A 19,334-nucleotide genomic window follows, 5' to 3' on the forward strand; every position below is an offset into this window, starting at 1 on the left:
GAGCCTGGTCTGCAAGGCTATGGAGCGTATCATCATGGAACTTATAAACAATGACATTGGTAGTCTCCAAACTCTGGACCCTACCCAGTTCGGGTTTGTAAAAGGCAGATTATGTCTCCTAAACCTGATAGACTGCTTTGAAGCAGTCACCAAAGCCATAGATGAGGGTAAGGTGGTTCACACAGCCTATCTAGATCTTGCCAAGGCTTTCGACACCATCCCCCACTCTGGAATTATAGACAAACTATAGAGTACAACGCCCCTTTTGGTATGTACCTCACAAGGCATCTACAACAACTGGAAGGGCCACAGAAATACCTCACAAAGAGGATTACCGGCCTCAAACAGATGCTCTATGCAGACCATCTCAAAAAACTCCAGCTTTACTCTGTTGCATATCACCTACTCAGAGGCGATCTCTGCCTAACATACAAAGCTATGTCAAACCCAGAGCTGTTGGACATGCTCCACGTAATGAAATCCCAATCCCTCCGAGCAACACACTCTAGGGACCTAAACCTGGTCACCACAATAAACAGAACATGCTGGAGGGATAGATTTCTGTCCAAGAGACTTTCCATACTCTGAAACAAACTACCTATCTATATCAAACAAAGCTCCTCATTAGCACTCTTCAAGAAAAATCTTGATGATTGGATGGGAGATAGGAAATTCACCCTGGGGATCACTTCTGCGGCTCTGCTTGACAGGGGCAGAGGAAAATAATTTTCTTGGGTGGCAAAAGCCAGGGTACCGTTTGGCTAGGCTTATATAGGCCCTAGGGCCAATAGCCTAGTACCTACCTATGAACCTATAAGAGACCTTGGGACCCGGGTGGACAGTAGTCTCTCCTTTGATAATCACATCGCTACAGTAGTCAGGAAATCCTTCTATGTGGCACACCTCATCACAAAAGGGTTCTCATCCAGGAAAAAAGAGGTCATTGTTCCCCTCTACTCGGCACTCATTAGACCCATTATAAAGTACAACGCCCCTTTTGGAATGTACCTCACAAGACATCTGCAGTAGCTGGAAAGGCCACAGAAGTACCTCACAAAGAGGATTACTGGCCTCAAACAGGTGCCCTACACTGACCGTCTCAAAAAACTCCAGCTTTACACTGTAGCATATCGCCTACTCCGAGGAGATCTCTGCCTAACATATAAAGCTATGGTAAACCCACAGCTGTTGGACATGCTACACCTAAAGAAATCCCAATCCCTCCAAGCTACATGCTCTAGGGACCTAAACTTTGTCACCACAATAAACAGGACATGCTGGAGGGATAGATTCCTGTCCCAGAGACTTCCTATACTCTGGAACAAGCTAACCATCTATGTCAAGCAAAGTTCCTCATTAATCTTGATGAGTGGATGGGAAATAGGAAATACACCCTGAGGATCACTTCTGTGGCTTTGCTTGACAGGGGCACAGGAAATTAACTTTCTTGGGTGGCATAAGCCAGGGAACCTTGTTGGCTAGTCTTACTTAGGCCCTTGGGCCGATAGCCTAGTACCTACCTATGAACCTATGAAGACAACAATCTAAGATGACTTCTTTGCCTATTTTAGCAGAAGGATATTGCTGTCAAGAAGGAATGGAAACCAAACCAGAGGTAGGCAGATATCAGGCAGTAAGTGGATGTGCCAAAAAAAATATAAGGTAAAGGATCAAATGAGAAGGCAAGGAATGTGGAAAAGGCATGAATATATTTGCAACTCCTGTAACAACTTCATGTCAGTCAGGATCTGATGTAGGAATGGTTAATAAAAGGTGAATTTAAAACAAAAAATGAAAGGTTAATATTAGCAGCCAAGGACAGTGGACTACATACATGTTGGTTTGCACAGTTCATTGAATATGTGAGAGAAACAGGCAAATGCGGATTGTTTTAAACAAAAATGAAAACAGTTGCATATCTTGTTGCTGGGTGTGATACACCAATGGCAGAGAGCCTGTATACTGAAAGGCATAATAAGGTGGCAAGACTGTTGCATCGGAGATTGTACAAACATTGCAATACTGAAGTAGTTGAGAAGCATTGGAAACATGATCCACAAGGCATTATAGAGAATGATGAAGTTTATATCACATGGGATCACCCATTACCAACAGTTCAAAAAACAGATACAATAAAAACAGATATAGTGGTCCATAAAAAGAAGACAAAATTAGCGTTGATCACTGACACTGCTGCACCGATTACAGTGTCTTACATACAGAGAGTCACAAAGTCATAAAATACCAGGATTTGCAGGCAGAAACCAGGGCAGTGTGGAAGAAGGATACCCAGACAGTTCCAATAGGAGCAACGGGGTCTTATAAAAAAGAATTTACAGCCTTATTTAGATATGCTACTCATACCCTTAACTCCATATGAATTGCAGAAGGGGTACATTTCTGGGCACATTGCGGGTGCTGTGAAGAGCACTTTTGGCTAACATCACACCATACTAATTTCACAAATTTTAATAATTCTTTGACTTAGGAATGGGGTCCATTCCCATCATGGTAATAGAAACCCTAAAGACTTGGAGAAATTAAACTGACAGAAGCATACGTTTCCACTTTCTGGAAAATTACCATAACTGCTCATTGTAAAGGTAGCTTTTCGTGTAACTTCAAAATGTTAGTTCTCTAGCTTTACAATCATCTTTGCATAAAATCCTGGAATAATGTATTCACACCCAAGTCCTCAAACAGTTATCTGCTCACAGTTTCCTCTCATCTTCTGAGCATGAGTTTAGTCCTGGTCATGGAACAGAGACAACACTATTACCTTCACTGAGTTCCTCCGAGGCAGACTTAAACAGGCTGAAACTATTGGTGTTGTGCTTCCAAACCTATTGAAGGCCTTTGATGCTACAAACCACACAGTTCTACTGCTGTGTCTCATCAACTCTGTGTTTTCTGTAACTTCCCTGTACTGGTTCAATAGCTATGATCCTCTTCACCTTTTCCAATGCCTGTTGGGGCGCAACAGTCATTAGTCCTCACCCCTTTTTTCTTTACCATATCTGACTTAGCGTTCCTAGAACTGGCCAATGTCCAATTGATCATGTTCCAACTAGATGAACACAATTGGTCAAAATGACCTTTCCTTGTATATAGTGTCCTATACTTGTAGAGACTGCTGGATTACTGTTTGTGTGAGACCTCTGTGCTCTTTACTGGGAAGGTTTTCTTTTCCCCACTGTTATACAACTGTAGGGTTAGAATCAATAAGATAGAGGATGTGGGAGGGCTTTCCTCACTTGAAAACCACTTGTTTTGATTTGTACATGCATTATTTAGATGACTTGATGTCTAAATCAGTTGTTTTGAGCAGGCAGATTTGAAGAGATTACATGTTGATCATTCATGGGGAAGCTTCTGATTTCAGTGGTCCAGCTAAATTTACCCAATATGCAGCTGGTTCCTCAGTACTGTGCACAGTGAGGATGGGAGGTTGACATAATGGTTAGGGTGTTTACCTTACAAATACAAGGAGCAGGGTTTGATTATTACATGGGGTAATTGGCTAAACTTAAAATGGCCCATAAGGGCAGTTAGTCCAGTAATCAATGAACCTACAAATTTAGGCTTACAACACAGCCCAAACTTCTTCCTGCCTTCAGTCCTTTTTATTCCAGATTTAAAAAATGTCTTAATGAGTCTGGACTTCTCCTTAGCACAAACAGAACCAAAGCTATGTTATTTTCAATAAAGTCTAGCCCTCTAAACCATTGACACAGACCTCTCAACTGTTCATATTTTGGAGGAACATTTCTGTTTTCAGACCTGATTTATATGATGTCCATATTTTCTGGCTTGATTTACCCTTTCCCACAAATTTCTGATTTTCCCCTCATGACACATGATTTTTGAAGCTGTCTAGTACATAGAAAACCACACTACATGGCCAAATTACAAGTGAGACCAACAATTTCAGAATAAATAAATAAATAAATCGCATTGTGTGGTAGAATTATGCAGTGCAGTTCATTAAAGTCTACAGATTTTACACTCTCGTTGATAATATATTTATATGTTTCATTATTTTTGTCTCTTTTTTTTTTAAACATGTTTCTGAGCAGTGTCACATATCTACTGGAAGTGGGAAACGTTATGTGTTATTTGGTATTCAAATGTTATTTTAATTAGACACCCATATTTTTTAGCTAAATGTCCCTACTTTTCAAGGACCTTTGTATGTATTTTCAGTATCTACAGTTTGAGAGGTACGACTCACAGTTTCAGATTCTATCGCAGGATAAGTTTGATCTAAACATTTATCTCCATATTAAAGTTGTCACTCTTAATACTTATCAAAATCTTGACCTTCTCTACAGTCAAACAGTTCACGATGGAGTATATGGGAGTCATACTCTCTGGGCACACTTACTCTTAACTTCCTTATATGCATTAGCATACTCAGAAATATTCATTCAACCAGTTCTGCTGTGCTCAAATAAAAATACAACAGGACTGTAAAATATGCACCTGGACACCCCTTCAGTATATGTCATTGTCTTATTCAGCTCTCTGCAACAGTTCAGATTTAATCAATTATTAAAACTGGTCCCTTTAAGATCCAAATACTATGTGCACTATTATACAAACAAGGCTCCTGCTGTTAAATCGGGTCTATGCCAGAACACCAAAAAATCAAACGCTCACATGAGCGAATAATCAGGAACTTGAAATTGCTAGGGGAGGGGCTGCAACCCCACCAGCACCCCACCCCCCGCTAAATATATATTCCTACTCCGAGATTGCACTACAGTGAGGAAAGGGCAAATATTCCGATCTTCACTGTACTGCGATCCAAAAAATGAAATATCGAATTCCTGATTTTTCACTCATGTGAGCGTTCGATTTTTTGATTTTTCAGTGTTCTAAAGTAGACCCATTAAATCATATACTCCATGCTGTAATGTATGCTGTGTTCACTCTCTTCTCACATTATTGTGAAAATGAACAGTTCTGTTGTCGTCAATTGTTATATATCAGAAAGTGATTTTATACAAAGTCACATCATTGATTATTTCATATATTATTTTTATTAAGTCATCTTTTTTGTGCTTATTTCTCATATGGCATCATGGTGCATTAAATAACTGCTTCCATCCACACTGCAGGTGACCCAGGTTCAAATAGTTACCTGGGCAGTGATGGAAGGCAGTATAGAGAAGGGCCATTTTAAATGGCCAGATACCTGCTGACTGTCTGTCTCCTGTGTCTCAGAAGAGAATTGCTCAGCAGCATAGTACAGTGAGGTATGCAGGCACTTTGACAGGCAAGTGAAATAGGCAGAACTGACAGAGGCCTGCACTGGGCTTTATATGAAAAAAGGTATGTATGAGCATGCACTGATGTCAGGTGTGTGGGCCACTACAGAGTAGGGTATAACATAACCAACCACATCCCCTTTTGCAGTATAACAGTGCTTGGGACTCATCCTCCAGACTAGCAGACTGGGTATAACATGTCACTGGATGTCAAAACTCAACAGAGGACTGGATACAAACAATAAAAACATTTCAAACTGCTGATAAGATGATGCCTAATTCTTCCCTTCTTAACCCAGATATTGCTCTGGCAGAATCAGCATCTTCATGAAACTCTGTGCCTTTCTTTGCTCCATTCATATGGAATTTTTGACCAATTGAAATTATTTGCTTCCCATTGCATAGTTTATGAAGCATCTCTGCAGGTTCTGTATTACATCAGATCCCTTTAAGACAATAATCAGGTACATTTACAGGCCGGGCCCAGATATTTACTTTTCTGTAAACATACCCTAACATTTTCCATTGTGGCAACTTTTACAAATAGTATCACAGATGGCAAAGCTTTTTTAATTTGTCGCAGAGTGAATGAGTGTCATAAAACTAATTTCAATGTTATAATTGGCATATTTTATAGGAACCTGCTTTGTGAGTATCCTGACATAGTATTTCTGTATATTTTTTATTCTGCATTCATGTTTCTTGGATCCAGTGCATAACTCACTTAATTCACCCCTAGAAATGAGACTAGCAAAAGGCTAACGCCAAATTCACTCATGTATCTAGACTGCAAATAAGAAAGACTCCTTGGGGTAACATGCAGTAATAGCTGACTGCATCTAGACAAAGCAAGAGTGTTAGAAAATGTTCATGGTTCATGATTCATGGATAAGTACTAGGTTCGCTGCCCTTGGAGGCCATTTTAAACCTAGCCAGTTTCCCTTTTGTTACTAGAGTTAACCTACCCCATTTGGTGTTAAATTGGCCTTACCCTTCCCTACAGGAGCTCTGAGTTTAAAACTGCTATTTGACTGCATTGATTTTTGGATTTTGTGCATTTAAGATTTGGATATTTCCATTACTTTTTGGCTTTGGTCTTATTTTATTATACTGTGTTATATTTTAAATTTGATTATTTTAAGGTGGTAGAGGAGGGAATATTTGACAAAACATAAAAACTGTATTTTATCTCCATTGATGGTCAATAAGTGCAGGTAGCTATAAGAGTCTGAATAGGGGCTTTAGACTCACACCATGTGCAAAATGCCTGCCATGACCAGAATTAATCCTGTCATTACTTCAGTCATACCTATGTGTTCTTGTCTCTGTTTCTCACTCTCATTCATGTAATGAATCCATCCATACATCCATCTGTTCATCCATTTATGTCTCCATTCAAACATCCATCCATTTTCAATATCAGCTCTATCCATTTCATTGCTGTGGAGAGCTGAAGTCTATCCCAGGAAGCAACAGGTGCAAAGCTGGAACCAATCTTGGATGAAATCCCAGTCCATAACAGGGCACATGCACAATCATATGAACATTACACACACAAGTGGACATGTGTGTGCGTGAACACACACACACACACACACACACACACACACACACACACACACACACACACGCACACACACACACACACACACACACACACACACACACACACACACACACACACACACACAAACACACACACAGACACACATGTACGCACTCATTCACATACACACTGTTACTCATGTCTCTGGAACATAGGAACAGAGAACAGTATTAGACAAGCCATCACAGGAACCATCTGAGACCTAGCCATATACATCTTTAAGTAGGCACATTTAAAAGTTTTTGTCAGCCATTACGAATACTAAATAGTGCCCACCTCCCAAATCAACCAGGCCATATATGATAATGCCGGTGTAAATGAATGCCCCATCCGATCATAGAGATTAACCTTAAAGGCAGACAAAGCAGTACTTTGCTTGACCTGCAGTAGTAACTTATTTCATAGGTTGGGAATATGATGAGTTAGGAGGACCCTACACGTCCAGCAAGTCTTGTTTATTTCTTGATGTAAATATAGGTTCCTTAGTACTGGTATTTGTGGATCCAGTGGTTTTACTTAGAAATACAAGGTCAGTTAAGATTGGATCTTTCATGGCTCAAAGAGCGAGACACAGACGAGAGTTGTGCTAATCAACTGGGATAGCTGATGGATTTAAGGCCTTTAATTTGTTTACATTAAAAATCATTGGGGTCTTTCCAGTTGAGTGATATGCGTGAATTTTTACATACCAAAGAGGGCATTATATTTGATGATGGGTCTGATAGGGCATTATATTTGATGATAGGTCTGATAGGGCATTATATTTGATGATGGATCTGATAACGGAAGAGTACAAGAGGTAGAATGACTTATTCTGATCGTGAAAATATTCCTTTGGAAATTAATAAAGCCAGATAGAAGCATTTCCTAACTATGGCGGAAATATGATGATCGAATGAGAGAGATTTATCTACTTAAACACCCAGGTCTCATATGACAATATCTGTTTGAAGAAGAGTAACACTTGTAACATATGAGGAAGGAACAGCTTTTTTGCTGAAAGTTGCTATGCTGCATATTTTTGCATTTAGTTTGAGACCGTTTTTGCACCAGTTATGTGCATATTGTGGCCTTTTTTACTGAATTTGGTGTTTGGGACAAAAGAGAAGACCATAAAGAAAATCTATACGGACACAGGGAGAACATGCAGGCTGTGTACAGAAGGCACCTCCGTAGCAATTAAACTAGAGAACCAACCATTGTGAGGCAAACATGTTAATTTTTGTACCATTTTGCCAGCTAATTGGTTTCCCTGAAATAGCAGAGACACAGTGACACAGCTGAAGCTGCTACTCCGTAAATTAACCTAAAAAGAAAATGGTAACTTAATCAAGGAGCTGAGCGGTGTGTGTGTGCGTGTGCGCGTGCGTGTGTGCGCGTGTGTGCGTGCGTCTGCGTGTGCGTGTGTATGCGCGTGTGTGTGTGCGTGCATGTGTGCGTGCGTGTGTGTGTGTGTGTGTGTGTGTGTGTGTGTGTGTGTGTGTGTGCGAGCGTGCGTGCGTGGGTGTGTGTGTGTGTGTCTTCCCATGTTGCTGAACAGGTTCTTGGGAAATGAGGAAAAATTTATGAAGGAAAATACTGCTGCAGCCTGAAGTAAACAATACAGTTAATTAATAAAGTAATGTAATCTGCTGTCTCAGATGAATGACCAAATATTTCTTACAGTTATTTTAAATAATTTTCCTTTTTGAACAGATTTCGAAACTACTGTGAAAAAGCTTACATGATTCTCAGGAAACATGGAACCCTTTTTGTCAATCTTTTTGCACTGATGAGGGGTGCAGGTCTGCCTGAGCTCAGCTCTACTAAGGATATTCAGTATCTCAAGGTAAGTTAATTGCAATATGTTGTGCTTACTAAAACAAGAACTTGTCAGTTCAAATGCATTACCATGGATGTTGCACAAAAAAGTGCAAACTAATACTAGCTGTAGAAAAAATGAGAATTTATTGCAGATGATCTCATTGCATTATTATACTACATTACTATAAATAGCAATTAATTACTACTGTCCAGCTGGCCAATCAGAGTTACTGGTGCAAAAAGATCTACTTAGCTATCTGTAAATTGATCTATATGCATCACTGTTACAATACTTCTTATAAAAAATACAGATTATGCCAAGCTGTGTGGCATAGACAGATATCTTCCTGACTATAAATTGAGAGCAAGAACTAACTTAGGTACCAGAGGCCCAGGTAAGGTGGCTGATACCAGCTTGCCCTTCTTAGGAGGAGGGAGTGTTGATCCAGTCAAGTGTGCATGGCACAGGGAGGCACAGGCATGAAGTGTGACGGAAAGTATCATAAGACCAGGAATATGGATTTGATGCTAACAGGCTGGAGATGGCAGTCCTTGCTGAGTGAGGGTGGGAACATACACATGCTAGTGGAGGGTGCTGTAGGCCCTCAAAGTCAGCTAAGTACTTATATCAGCCATGAAGGGTCGGGTTTAGGCCCTAATGGTGATACCCTCATTGACTGTAACTAAACAATGTAGTTGAAAAGGAAATGAACAGTTAGGTTCCTGTCTTAAAACACAGATGGCATCAGTTTTGGGAATTAAGCCAGATTCTCAGTCCACTAGAGCAAAGACACTCCCAACCTCCTCAGAGACAAAGCAGATAGGGAAAAATGCAAGCAGTGTTCACAAATTCCCCCATGATTGTCTGGGTGATGGCCCTCTCTGGTTGGCAGTCTCCACCTATTGGTGATCCAACTATGAGTCATGGGGGGCTGGGAGTGCATATAATTCATATATGAGGGGACTGATGGTTGGCAGGCATAGAGGGGAAATTGACATAAAAAATTTCAGACCTGCATTCAAATATTTTGAGGGCCATAGCACTACTCGCACTTTCAATTTTTGTACTATATCACATAAGATAAAAGATTTCCTATTTTCAAGCCACAATATTAGTAACATAAACAGCAATATATCTGTGTGTTATATGTGTGCGTACTGTGTTAAACAACATGCATACGCACAACATGCTGCAAGACATTCCTGCTGAAATGCTTCAATGTAAGCAGACAGATAAGAAGGCATGCCTTCATAAGATGAAATTCTTTGAAAAAGAGAAAAGCATCCTAAAATAAGATGATTAGAAATAATTGTTGTGCAACAGCAACAGAAGCAAGCTCTATCTACTCATGATGTTAATAATCGCATCAAACTTCAGAGCAGACAGAAAACCTGAAAGAGTTACAGAAGTTAATCACTGAACCATAGCTAACCTCAGCTGGCAAACATATACTACCAAGACCAAATATCCTCAGAGATGTATGGACTTTGTAAATAAGAAATACACTTGACCAAATTGTTCCACTGCCTGCCAGAAGGATCAGTCTTCTAGGTAGTGTCCTCACTAGCATATCCTCCAGCTGTACCATCCTACTTGTTATCCCTTCCATCATTTAAATCTGACCATCTCGTTATGACCTTCTCCCTGAAAAAGTTTCACAGCCCCAAACCTTCTTTCAAGGATTACCCCAAAGGTAAGTACATACTATTTACTGACCTTACTGATAGTGACAATGATGTAACTACCCAGCAAACCTTGTACCTTAGGCTCTTCCCTACTCCTTTAAATGTTACTCCCTGTTAGATAAATACTTTGAGACATCTTTACACATCTGACACTAAAATTAAACCCATATGGTGGAGCTCTCCAATGAAAAAGCCCTGTGTGTCCACATCATCATTATAAAAGGGATTTAAAACAAGTCAGTCTCTCATCCTTAATATGAGGAAGTACAAGCGTGGCTATGAACTTAGAATTGCTACCACTTCAAAAAAGACAACCATGAGGCCTTCTTCGGCTACATTAGGAACCTTAGAAATAATCAACACTTCAGTATTGAACAAATCTCTAGTGGTAATTCCTTTTCTAACCCTGTGCATATTGTTTCTAATATTCTTGCAGACAAATTCTGTCCAGTTATACCCCATGCACACTCACCTCTGCCCCCCCCCCAATTGCCCCTCACCCCTCCACTCTTGAAATCACTCTTGGAAAAAGTCCTTTTTATTCTTTCCAAAATTAAAAACACCTGATCCATGGTCCCTCACAATATCCCTGGATGTCTGCTGAGAAGCATTAAGTCCTACCTAGCAAAACTTTTACATCAACATCTTAGCCTGGATCTCTTTACTGGTTACATCCCTAAAATGAGCAGACACTGGAGTTAATTATTTATTTACGTCATAGGTACATTGTTCCTTGCTAAGCTTATGTCCAGGGAAACCATCAAGAAGCTCAGCCACACATAGATTCAAGGAGAGAGATTAATGGTGTCTCCCTGTAAGTACATTATCCCCACACATTCCACAGCAACATTTGTGATCATCCATGCAGTCATCCAGACTGGTTTTATAGGGGAACTCTACTTGATAAGTAAGAGGAGAATATTTTACAAATGGGGAATGCATTGGGTTATGGGGGATACATTGGGTTATGGGGGATACATTGGGTTATGGGGGATACATTGGGTTAGGTTGCTTTTGTGCCAGTATAAGGTTAGGGCACTACTGTAGAGTTAAGGTTGAAGATATGATTGTCCTTTTTGGGGGGAATTGAGGTTAGGTTTGGGGATATAGTTTTGCTTAGGTTAATGGTTATGTGGGTGCTGGGTCTAGCATACAATGCATTTTTTTTATCCTACAAGGTATATTGTGAAAAACTGTAGTATATATATATATATATATATATATATATATATATATATATATATATATATTTTTTTTTTTTTTTAGTGCAAATATTACTGTGGCAAAATGGAACATAAACTGTACTTAATGTTTTGTAAGATGTTCCTTGTACTATCTGTTCAATGCTCATGGATGTTATCTCATTCATAATGCATTCCAGTAACACCTTCACTGTCCATAAATCAACCCTCTGAGCAGTCTATTTCATGTCCATTGAACATCCACCAAAACTTTCAAAACATAAATCTTCCATCAAACTTAAAAAGTAGCATATAAAAAGAAACGTGTGACATTTTTACAAAACTTACATGTTGGAACATTAGATTGACACCCTTTTACTATTTCCCTACCCACTGTAATACGCTCTTCTTTAGGAGGTTCACCTTCCTATCTAATAAGCTAACATATACTAAAAGAAAACAAATGTTTAATTCCCAGTCACTTCTATGAATATTTTGTAGATCTAACCTTTCCCCATATATTTTTCCAATAATGTTTTCCAAGCTGGTCTACTTTCCCATGTTTATTTTTCATCCATCATAAAATAATCTCACTTCCCATGCATCTTTTTCATCCATTATAATGTATCCTTACTACCCATAAATATTTCTCTCTCTCTCTCTCAACTTCCACATTTTAGCATTTGCTTTCTTTGACACAGTGATCAACAGATAAACATGGTATAGTTCTGTCTTATTACTATAAAGTTTTGTCATATCCTAATAACATCAGTGTTTTTTGTAATTTACACTTAACGTCTCAAAAAGCCCAATATATAAGTCCTAACTCCTTTTTAAAACCATCTCATCTGAAACAAGACCACTATATACGTGCTCATAACCCTATCATCATATACTCAACATGAAGGATCAATATTTGGGAATATTTTCAACAACAACTGTGATGTATAAAAACTTTTCTAGAGGCATTTTCTTGCAAACGCTGTAAATTTAACAGATTTAAAATCCCTACAATGTTATTCCAATCCCTTTTGAATTTATCCATCTTACTAACTCCTAAATCCCACAACACTTCATACACTGTACTGACTAACATTTTAATTACTGGTGCCCCAGTTCTAATTTCCAATTAACAGTTGCCATATCTGTGGGGACTTCCAAGATGGCTGCACATTTTTGGCTTATTTTCAGCTCCCCCAGTGTGGAAACAGAAACTTAGACAAGACTAGTGAATTTCTTGACTGGCTAGTATGTGCACTGCCTGGATGCCAGCAAATAAGTAATTTAGAGAACCTGAAAGAAAATGAACCGCAAAATGTGAGGAGAAAACACTGGCTGGGAAGAATCCTGCAGCTGTTCAGCAAAAAGCAGTTCAAGCTCAAGATTTGGTGCAAGAGATGGCTTCCAGTAATCTAGAGGAAAAATAAGTCAAATGTGCTCAGAGCTAATTAAAAACACTGAAGGAGTATATCAACAAAATAAGAAAAGGCTGGAAAAATGGAAGAAGCTTTAAACAGATATTTAGATGAGCTTTAAAAATAAACTCATGCATATTATCCAGGTAGTCCCTTATTTTCTCTTTAGCATTCTACAGTTACACCTATTTTTGTTCTGTAAAATCTCCCGTTTTGCAAAACTTTAGCCTTTGTCAGTTCTTCTAAACAATTCTTATTATTTCTTAACCATATCTATTTTTGTTTTATTTTACCCTATTTTTAAACTCCACTTTCATTTTATCCCACTCCTTAGCTATATTTTCTGAATACATTTCTATCTTCCCTGCTGCTGCTGCTGCTGCTGTGTCTTTCGGCTTTTCCTGGTTAGGGGTCGCCACAGCGGAACTCCGGTCCGCTAATGATTGGTAGTTGATTTTTATGTGCTGAGTTACCAGCCCTGACGCACAACCTTCAACGAAGGTATGCCCATTCACGCATGTCTCCACGCAGAAGACGCTCTAGCTGAGAATCAAACCGGACAGCGTCTTACTGTGAGGCGACAACGCTACCGCAGCACCACTGCCCATTCCTTAAATTCCTCTTTGTTTTACAGATAGGTGGGGAAGTGCCAGTGTCTTCTTTTAATTCATCACTATGCATTTTTATTTTATTTTTTATCAGCACATGATCTGAAATAGTTATTAGATGCTTACCAAACATTTCAATTAAACACACATGTTCCTTTGAAATATAACTTCTTTCTAGCCTAGCCCAGTTTTTGTACCTTGGAGAATAATACGTAATTTTTCTCAGAACTCCTACTGCTGAATTGACATCTTCCATAACAAATATTTAAATTTCTTCAAAAATCTACCATCTTTTGTGGTATTATCCCTTCTAGGCTACCAGATACATCCTCACTGTTGCACATCAAATTCCAGAATGTTCTTAAGCTCCATTGTAGCAATTTTAGGTGGAGTATAAATACATGCCAGCATAATTTTCCTCCTTTACCGGTAACCCATTTCTGCTACAAATCTACAATTATTATACATTTTTTCCTATTCTAACACTTTTGGAGCAATTTCCATTGCCCCAGATATTTTGCTGAATAACCACCATGAAAGTCTTTCTTTAACAAATTCACATGTTCAGTTATTTCCAAATGTGTCTCCTGTAGCACAGCTATTTGCATACTGCATTTCTTAATATAGTTTGCTACTCTTTCATTTTTGTGCATTCCCGTGAGACCATTCACATTCAATGATAATATGGAAAGTACTGTCATTATGATAAGAAGATATTATTCCCACCTGTTATGTATAACATCTTTTTTTAATGCCTAGTTTCAGCTTTTGTGTTCTATACATACACTAATGTTTGGCAGGTTGATCTTTTATACAGTTGTTTCTTGTCATATCCACTTAAACCTATGTCACATCTTACAAGACTTTTTTAATGAAACCCACCCCTCCCAAAAAACATACACACCCCAGAACCCCCCCGAACCTATTAACTTCAAACACACAAAACTATGTACATCTTCAAATAATGAAGTTTAATCCTCTTAATAGGAACAATTGTCCCAGATGGATAGCCACACTCAGAGGCTGTAATTGGCCTATAATGAAGGTTATCTATGCTAAATGCATGTTACAGCCTGTGCTTCTACTTACGCTAAGTGCTATTTGTTTTTGTCCTATCTTTATTCCTCTCCCAGATGTAGAAAACAGCTTGAATGCTTTTAGAAAACATATTTTAGCCATTAAAAGAAAAAAGGTATTCTGTTTTATTGCCCTCTTATCAGCTTCTGTCCATAGTAGCATGAGAACGAGATACACAGCTGCCTTCAGCTACAAGCTTTTCATGTCACACTGTGAACATTTATTTGCTAAAGGGTTTTCATTACATTCATTGTTCTTTTATTTACTTGTTTTCACTTAAAATCTTTTATTAGATCAGGCCACAGGCCTTAATCCAGTCATTCCCCTATGCAAAAATAAGACAAAGCATATCAGTTTTACTTATATCATTCTCTGTATAATTTTACAACCTGTCCCTCATCTCAGCAAGTCTCTTAAAATGCTTTTGTCCAGGCTTTCTTCTCTTTTCCACTGCAGTGCCTTAAAACTACACAAGAAAAAAGAAAGCAAGAAAGAAAGAAAAAGAAAATGGAAAAAGGGCACCTGTTTAGTATCTATTACATACAAAAATAAATTAAAATGATTTACTGTATAACATGCAGTATATGTCATGTTATATGAAAATATTGTTAAGAACAACATTTGTTTTACTTACAGTTCCCTCTTTCCTTTCACTTCCCCTCTTCTTAATGTTCTTCCAGACAATAATGATATGAAGTAGGACATATGCTTTGGGGTCACCTACAAGTTTAACAAGTCAAAAAAGTCTAATATTTTCAGGTTTTCTTATTCTGACATGTTTTACAAATATGATTGATGCTTTGTAATATTACATTTATTCATTCATTTCCAAGTTGATGGTTTTCTTCATGTTAAACTGCATCTCCCAACTCCAGTCTCTAGTTGATTTCCAACATTCTCCTGGTTCTTTTCATCAACTCCTCTGCTATTTTCTGTCTTTTAAGCATTTTCCTTTGGAAGATTGGAAAAAGATTTCACTGACATTGTCTTTCTATGAGCTTTATTATCGGAAAAATAAGATGCAGAGTCTTGTTCTGTTTGCTAGATCACTTTTTGTTGGACACACTTTTGTATTTCCTGATTAGCATGTTCTGTATCAAAAAAATGACGTTGACCCTCCAGGAAAAAAATATTCTAAAGATAGCTGGATAAAGCAGCTTAAATCTCACACCTGCCTCTCAGCATTCCCTGATTGCCAGAATAAATTCACTCCTCTTCTGCCTGGTGTACTGTGAGTAATCATTATTTGTCCTTTTGCCACAGTTTTGTCAGAATCAACTCCTTCTGCTGGTGGGATTGTATCTTTACTATTAGAGCTCTTAGCCGGTTTCTCATGGCCAGGTTTGGAGCATACATGTGATGTGCCCTTTCAGTTAACAACTCTTGCTGTGGAATACCAGTCCAGTTGCTTACTTGTGCTTTCATAAAATTTATACTGTCTGTTCCTTAAATTATGCCAAACTCACCCTACATAGATACAAATGCAGTTCACAGGGTCCCTCCTAAATAACTCTCAACTCCTGCAAAGCCACATTTGGCTCTATAGTTGCATTCTTGACATAAGCAGACATGGGTATCAATGAAATTATTCTTCTTTTCTTGCACCTTTCCATGCTTACTACCCTAATCATGCCAATTGCCCTCTGTGTATTTTCTGTAAAACAACAGTCTAGGTATCTTATTTTCTTAAGTATGAAAATACACAGAGCATTTTACCTAGATTTGTTAACCCATTGACATTCTGTGTCAACAATATCATTCCATCTCAGTCCACATACTAATCATAATATCTCCACTGTTAAATGCAATCTGCAGTTTATACATTGTATCTCATGTTGTCCTTCTCATTCTTCCTTACTGATGGGTTACAGATCCAACCCTCGGATCTGACTCGCTGCATTTTCAAGACTTGGATCCTAGTCTCAAGCCCCTCCCTCTACCCACATTGCAACACACCATCCCCAACTTCTCAGATTTCATTTGCTGCCATACAGCCAAGACACAGATGCCTGGTCTCAAGCATAAGAGCATTTTTTCCTTACAATTTTCAGAGTTTGATATTCTAGTTCTAATTATCTGGTCTTTCTTATATTGACTGTCCTTCCTCCCTTCACTACTCTTAGTTTCCACAGGCATTAGGGTGTTTGTTTTGTTCTTCATGTGTTTGTCATTACATTTTCCCTCCTAAGTGCTTTAACACTTCTTGTATTTTCTTTATAGAAAAAAAGTATTTGTATCAGTAGCTACTTACTTATTACTTATTAGTATTTGGCTGTATTGCCATTGAATAATGCTAGGTTTATTTAGGGTTAACAAATGTAGTGTCTTATGTCAGAGAAACCTTCAGGTTTTAAGAGATGCACTTCTTGTGGGCACAAGATCCCTCAATTCAATGCCCATAAGAATTCCGTCTATTGCCTGGGTCCCAAACATCTAAAGTCGGCATGTGAAATCTGTGCATCCTTTAATCCCAGGGCCATATCTGACAGAAGAAACAAATTGATCCTTAAAGGTGTGCTGCCTACCTCTTCCTGCTCTCCTGGGGCTCAAACCCCCTCAAAATTGAGTAGCTCTGATGAGCCTAAAAAGTGATCTCTGCCAAAGTCACATAGGACTTCCTTCATACCTCCTCAAAAATTTACAAAAACATCAGATCTGACACCCTCGGATCTGAGGACATTTTCCTCTCTTTCAGATCCACTAATCTCTATGGATCCAAAAGATATTATTCCCCATTCAGATCCACAGATAGCTTTGGATCTGATGGGGATGACCACAGTTACCAGTTCTCCTCCGTCTTCAGCTTCAGTGCCGGATTCCAAGCCCTCTGATCTGAAGTCTAGGAGCTGAACTCCACATAGTTTATTAAGGACAGATTCACCAATACTGCCAGCAAAATTATTTGAGACACCATCAAAACATTCCCAACCTACTTCCTTGGTCTTGTCTAGATCTTCTAGGAGCTTGACGGAAGCCTATATGGACAGGATGATGTGAAGATTTCTCAAGACTCAGATCCAGATGGGGGTCTTACCAACTCCATCACTTCCAAGATCCATGAGTGCACCAGCCCAGATCATTCAGACTTCTTCTCCAGCCCAACCCTTGGTTTCAGAGCCCCAGGATCCAGGATACCTGAGAGAGTCAGAGTCAGATCCAGAGAAGCCTTTTTCCTTGACTCCAACAATTTCCCTGGTCAGCCATGCTCCACTTTCATGAGATCAGAGTGGGTCTTGGATCTGAGATGTCAGTGCTGGGTCCAGTGGGTTGGGGTCAGCTCCAACATTGTCAGATGCATCCCTTCCTTTTGGTGCCTCGGCCCTCAATAGCTCGGGTCCAATTCTTTCTGGAGGCCATGGATCTGGGGTTGGGCTTGTTCTTTCCCCCTCAGGTGCCTCAGCTCTGAGGGAGATGGGAGGGGTTTCTCCTGGTCCATAAGCTTTCCAAGTTGTAGAAAGGGTCTTCTTTTTACAAACAGATCCATCTTCTCACTTCTTGGATCTTCCCCTTCATCCTTGATTGGATCCGAGCACTGAGCCCATCATTCCTGCTCCAAGTCAGCCTACCCTGGGTAGCCTTCATGTTCTTCCTTCTTAGGAATTCACCTCTTCTTCCAACACCTCTCCTGAACACCTCACAGAGAAGGTTCCACAGGAGAAGATGTGCAAAAGGAGGCACATAGACTCCCCAGTGGAGTCCCTCACTGAAAACACTGACTTTGATGAGGAAGAAGGATCCACTTGATGGCCACCTGATGACATCTCCTTTGTAGACTTCCTGGAAATACTTGGACAGAAGGGTGGTTGGTCTGCCCAATCTCCTTCTTCTGAAGAGTCGGTGTTCTGGGAGGCTTTCCGGATGGGCCTATCTACGTGCTGGGTAACCCCCCCCCCCCGGCAGACAAACTTATTGACCTAGTTTCCCACCGAGCCTGGAAGGAACTAGACATTATTGAGTCCATTCCCAAGTGTCCAGATAGATTCCTAGTCCCACCAGTAGACAGAACACATTGGAGCAAGCTTGTCCCACTTGATGCCATTGTTGTGGCAGCCACAAAAAAGGAGTTAGCCGAGCAGAGCTCCTCTGTCCATCCACCAAACAGGGAGTCCAGAGCAACAGACAAATTCAAAAAGCACATCTACTGCTCAGCCATGTTTGCTATGAGGTCATTAAACTATTTGGCACACTTTACTCAGTTGCAAAGAGATTTGATCAAGGAGCTCTCAAATTCTCTTGCTGAGACCATGTCAGCAGAGGACCTCAAAAAGGTTTCACCCAACTGGCCACTCTATCATCCATTGCTAATTCCTTGATGAGATTGATCTCCCATACAGCAGAGGGTACCTCACAAGCAGCCGACTCAGGCATATCCATAAGGCAACATGCCTGGATGAGCCTATGCAACTTTGAGGAACCCTTTAAGGTGTCTTTTGTTATTGCCCTCTTCAATGGCTCCTCCTTGTTTGGGCCATCAGTGAAAGAAATGCTTACCCACATTGAGCAGGAAGAAAAGATCCTATCTGCCTTCAGAATCAAGTTTTCTACCCCTCAGAGGGCCTTTTCCAGAAACCAGTGAGGAGGGAAGAAAACTTAGTTTTGGAAGTCTCGGGGGGGCCTTTTCAAGATCAGCGTGGTGATACCTACTCTAGAGGCAGAGGAGGAGGTTTCAGTGGTAGACATCACCCCAA

General features: G+C 39.6%; 1 protein-coding gene across 2 annotated transcripts in view; it reads left to right on the forward strand.

Moving 5' to 3' along the window:
• PIK3CD (phosphatidylinositol-4,5-bisphosphate 3-kinase catalytic subunit delta) overlaps positions 1–19,334 on the forward strand; it is a 912,023-nt gene that overhangs the window by 876,121 nt on the left and 16,568 nt on the right. For both annotated transcript variants that reach the window (XM_044063126.1, XR_006363658.1), the window contains exon 24: positions 8,572–8,704. In XM_044063126.1, the coding sequence (XP_043919061.1) occupies positions 8,572–8,704 (133 nt within the window). The remainder of the gene's footprint in view (positions 1–8,571; positions 8,705–19,334) is intronic.

Source organism: Protopterus annectens, chromosome 2.part1, assembly GCF_019279795.1.
Source record: "Protopterus annectens isolate FY-2018-M chromosome 2.part1, PAN1.0, whole genome shotgun sequence".
NCBI lineage: Eukaryota > Metazoa > Chordata > Ceratodontiformes > Protopteridae > Protopterus > Protopterus annectens.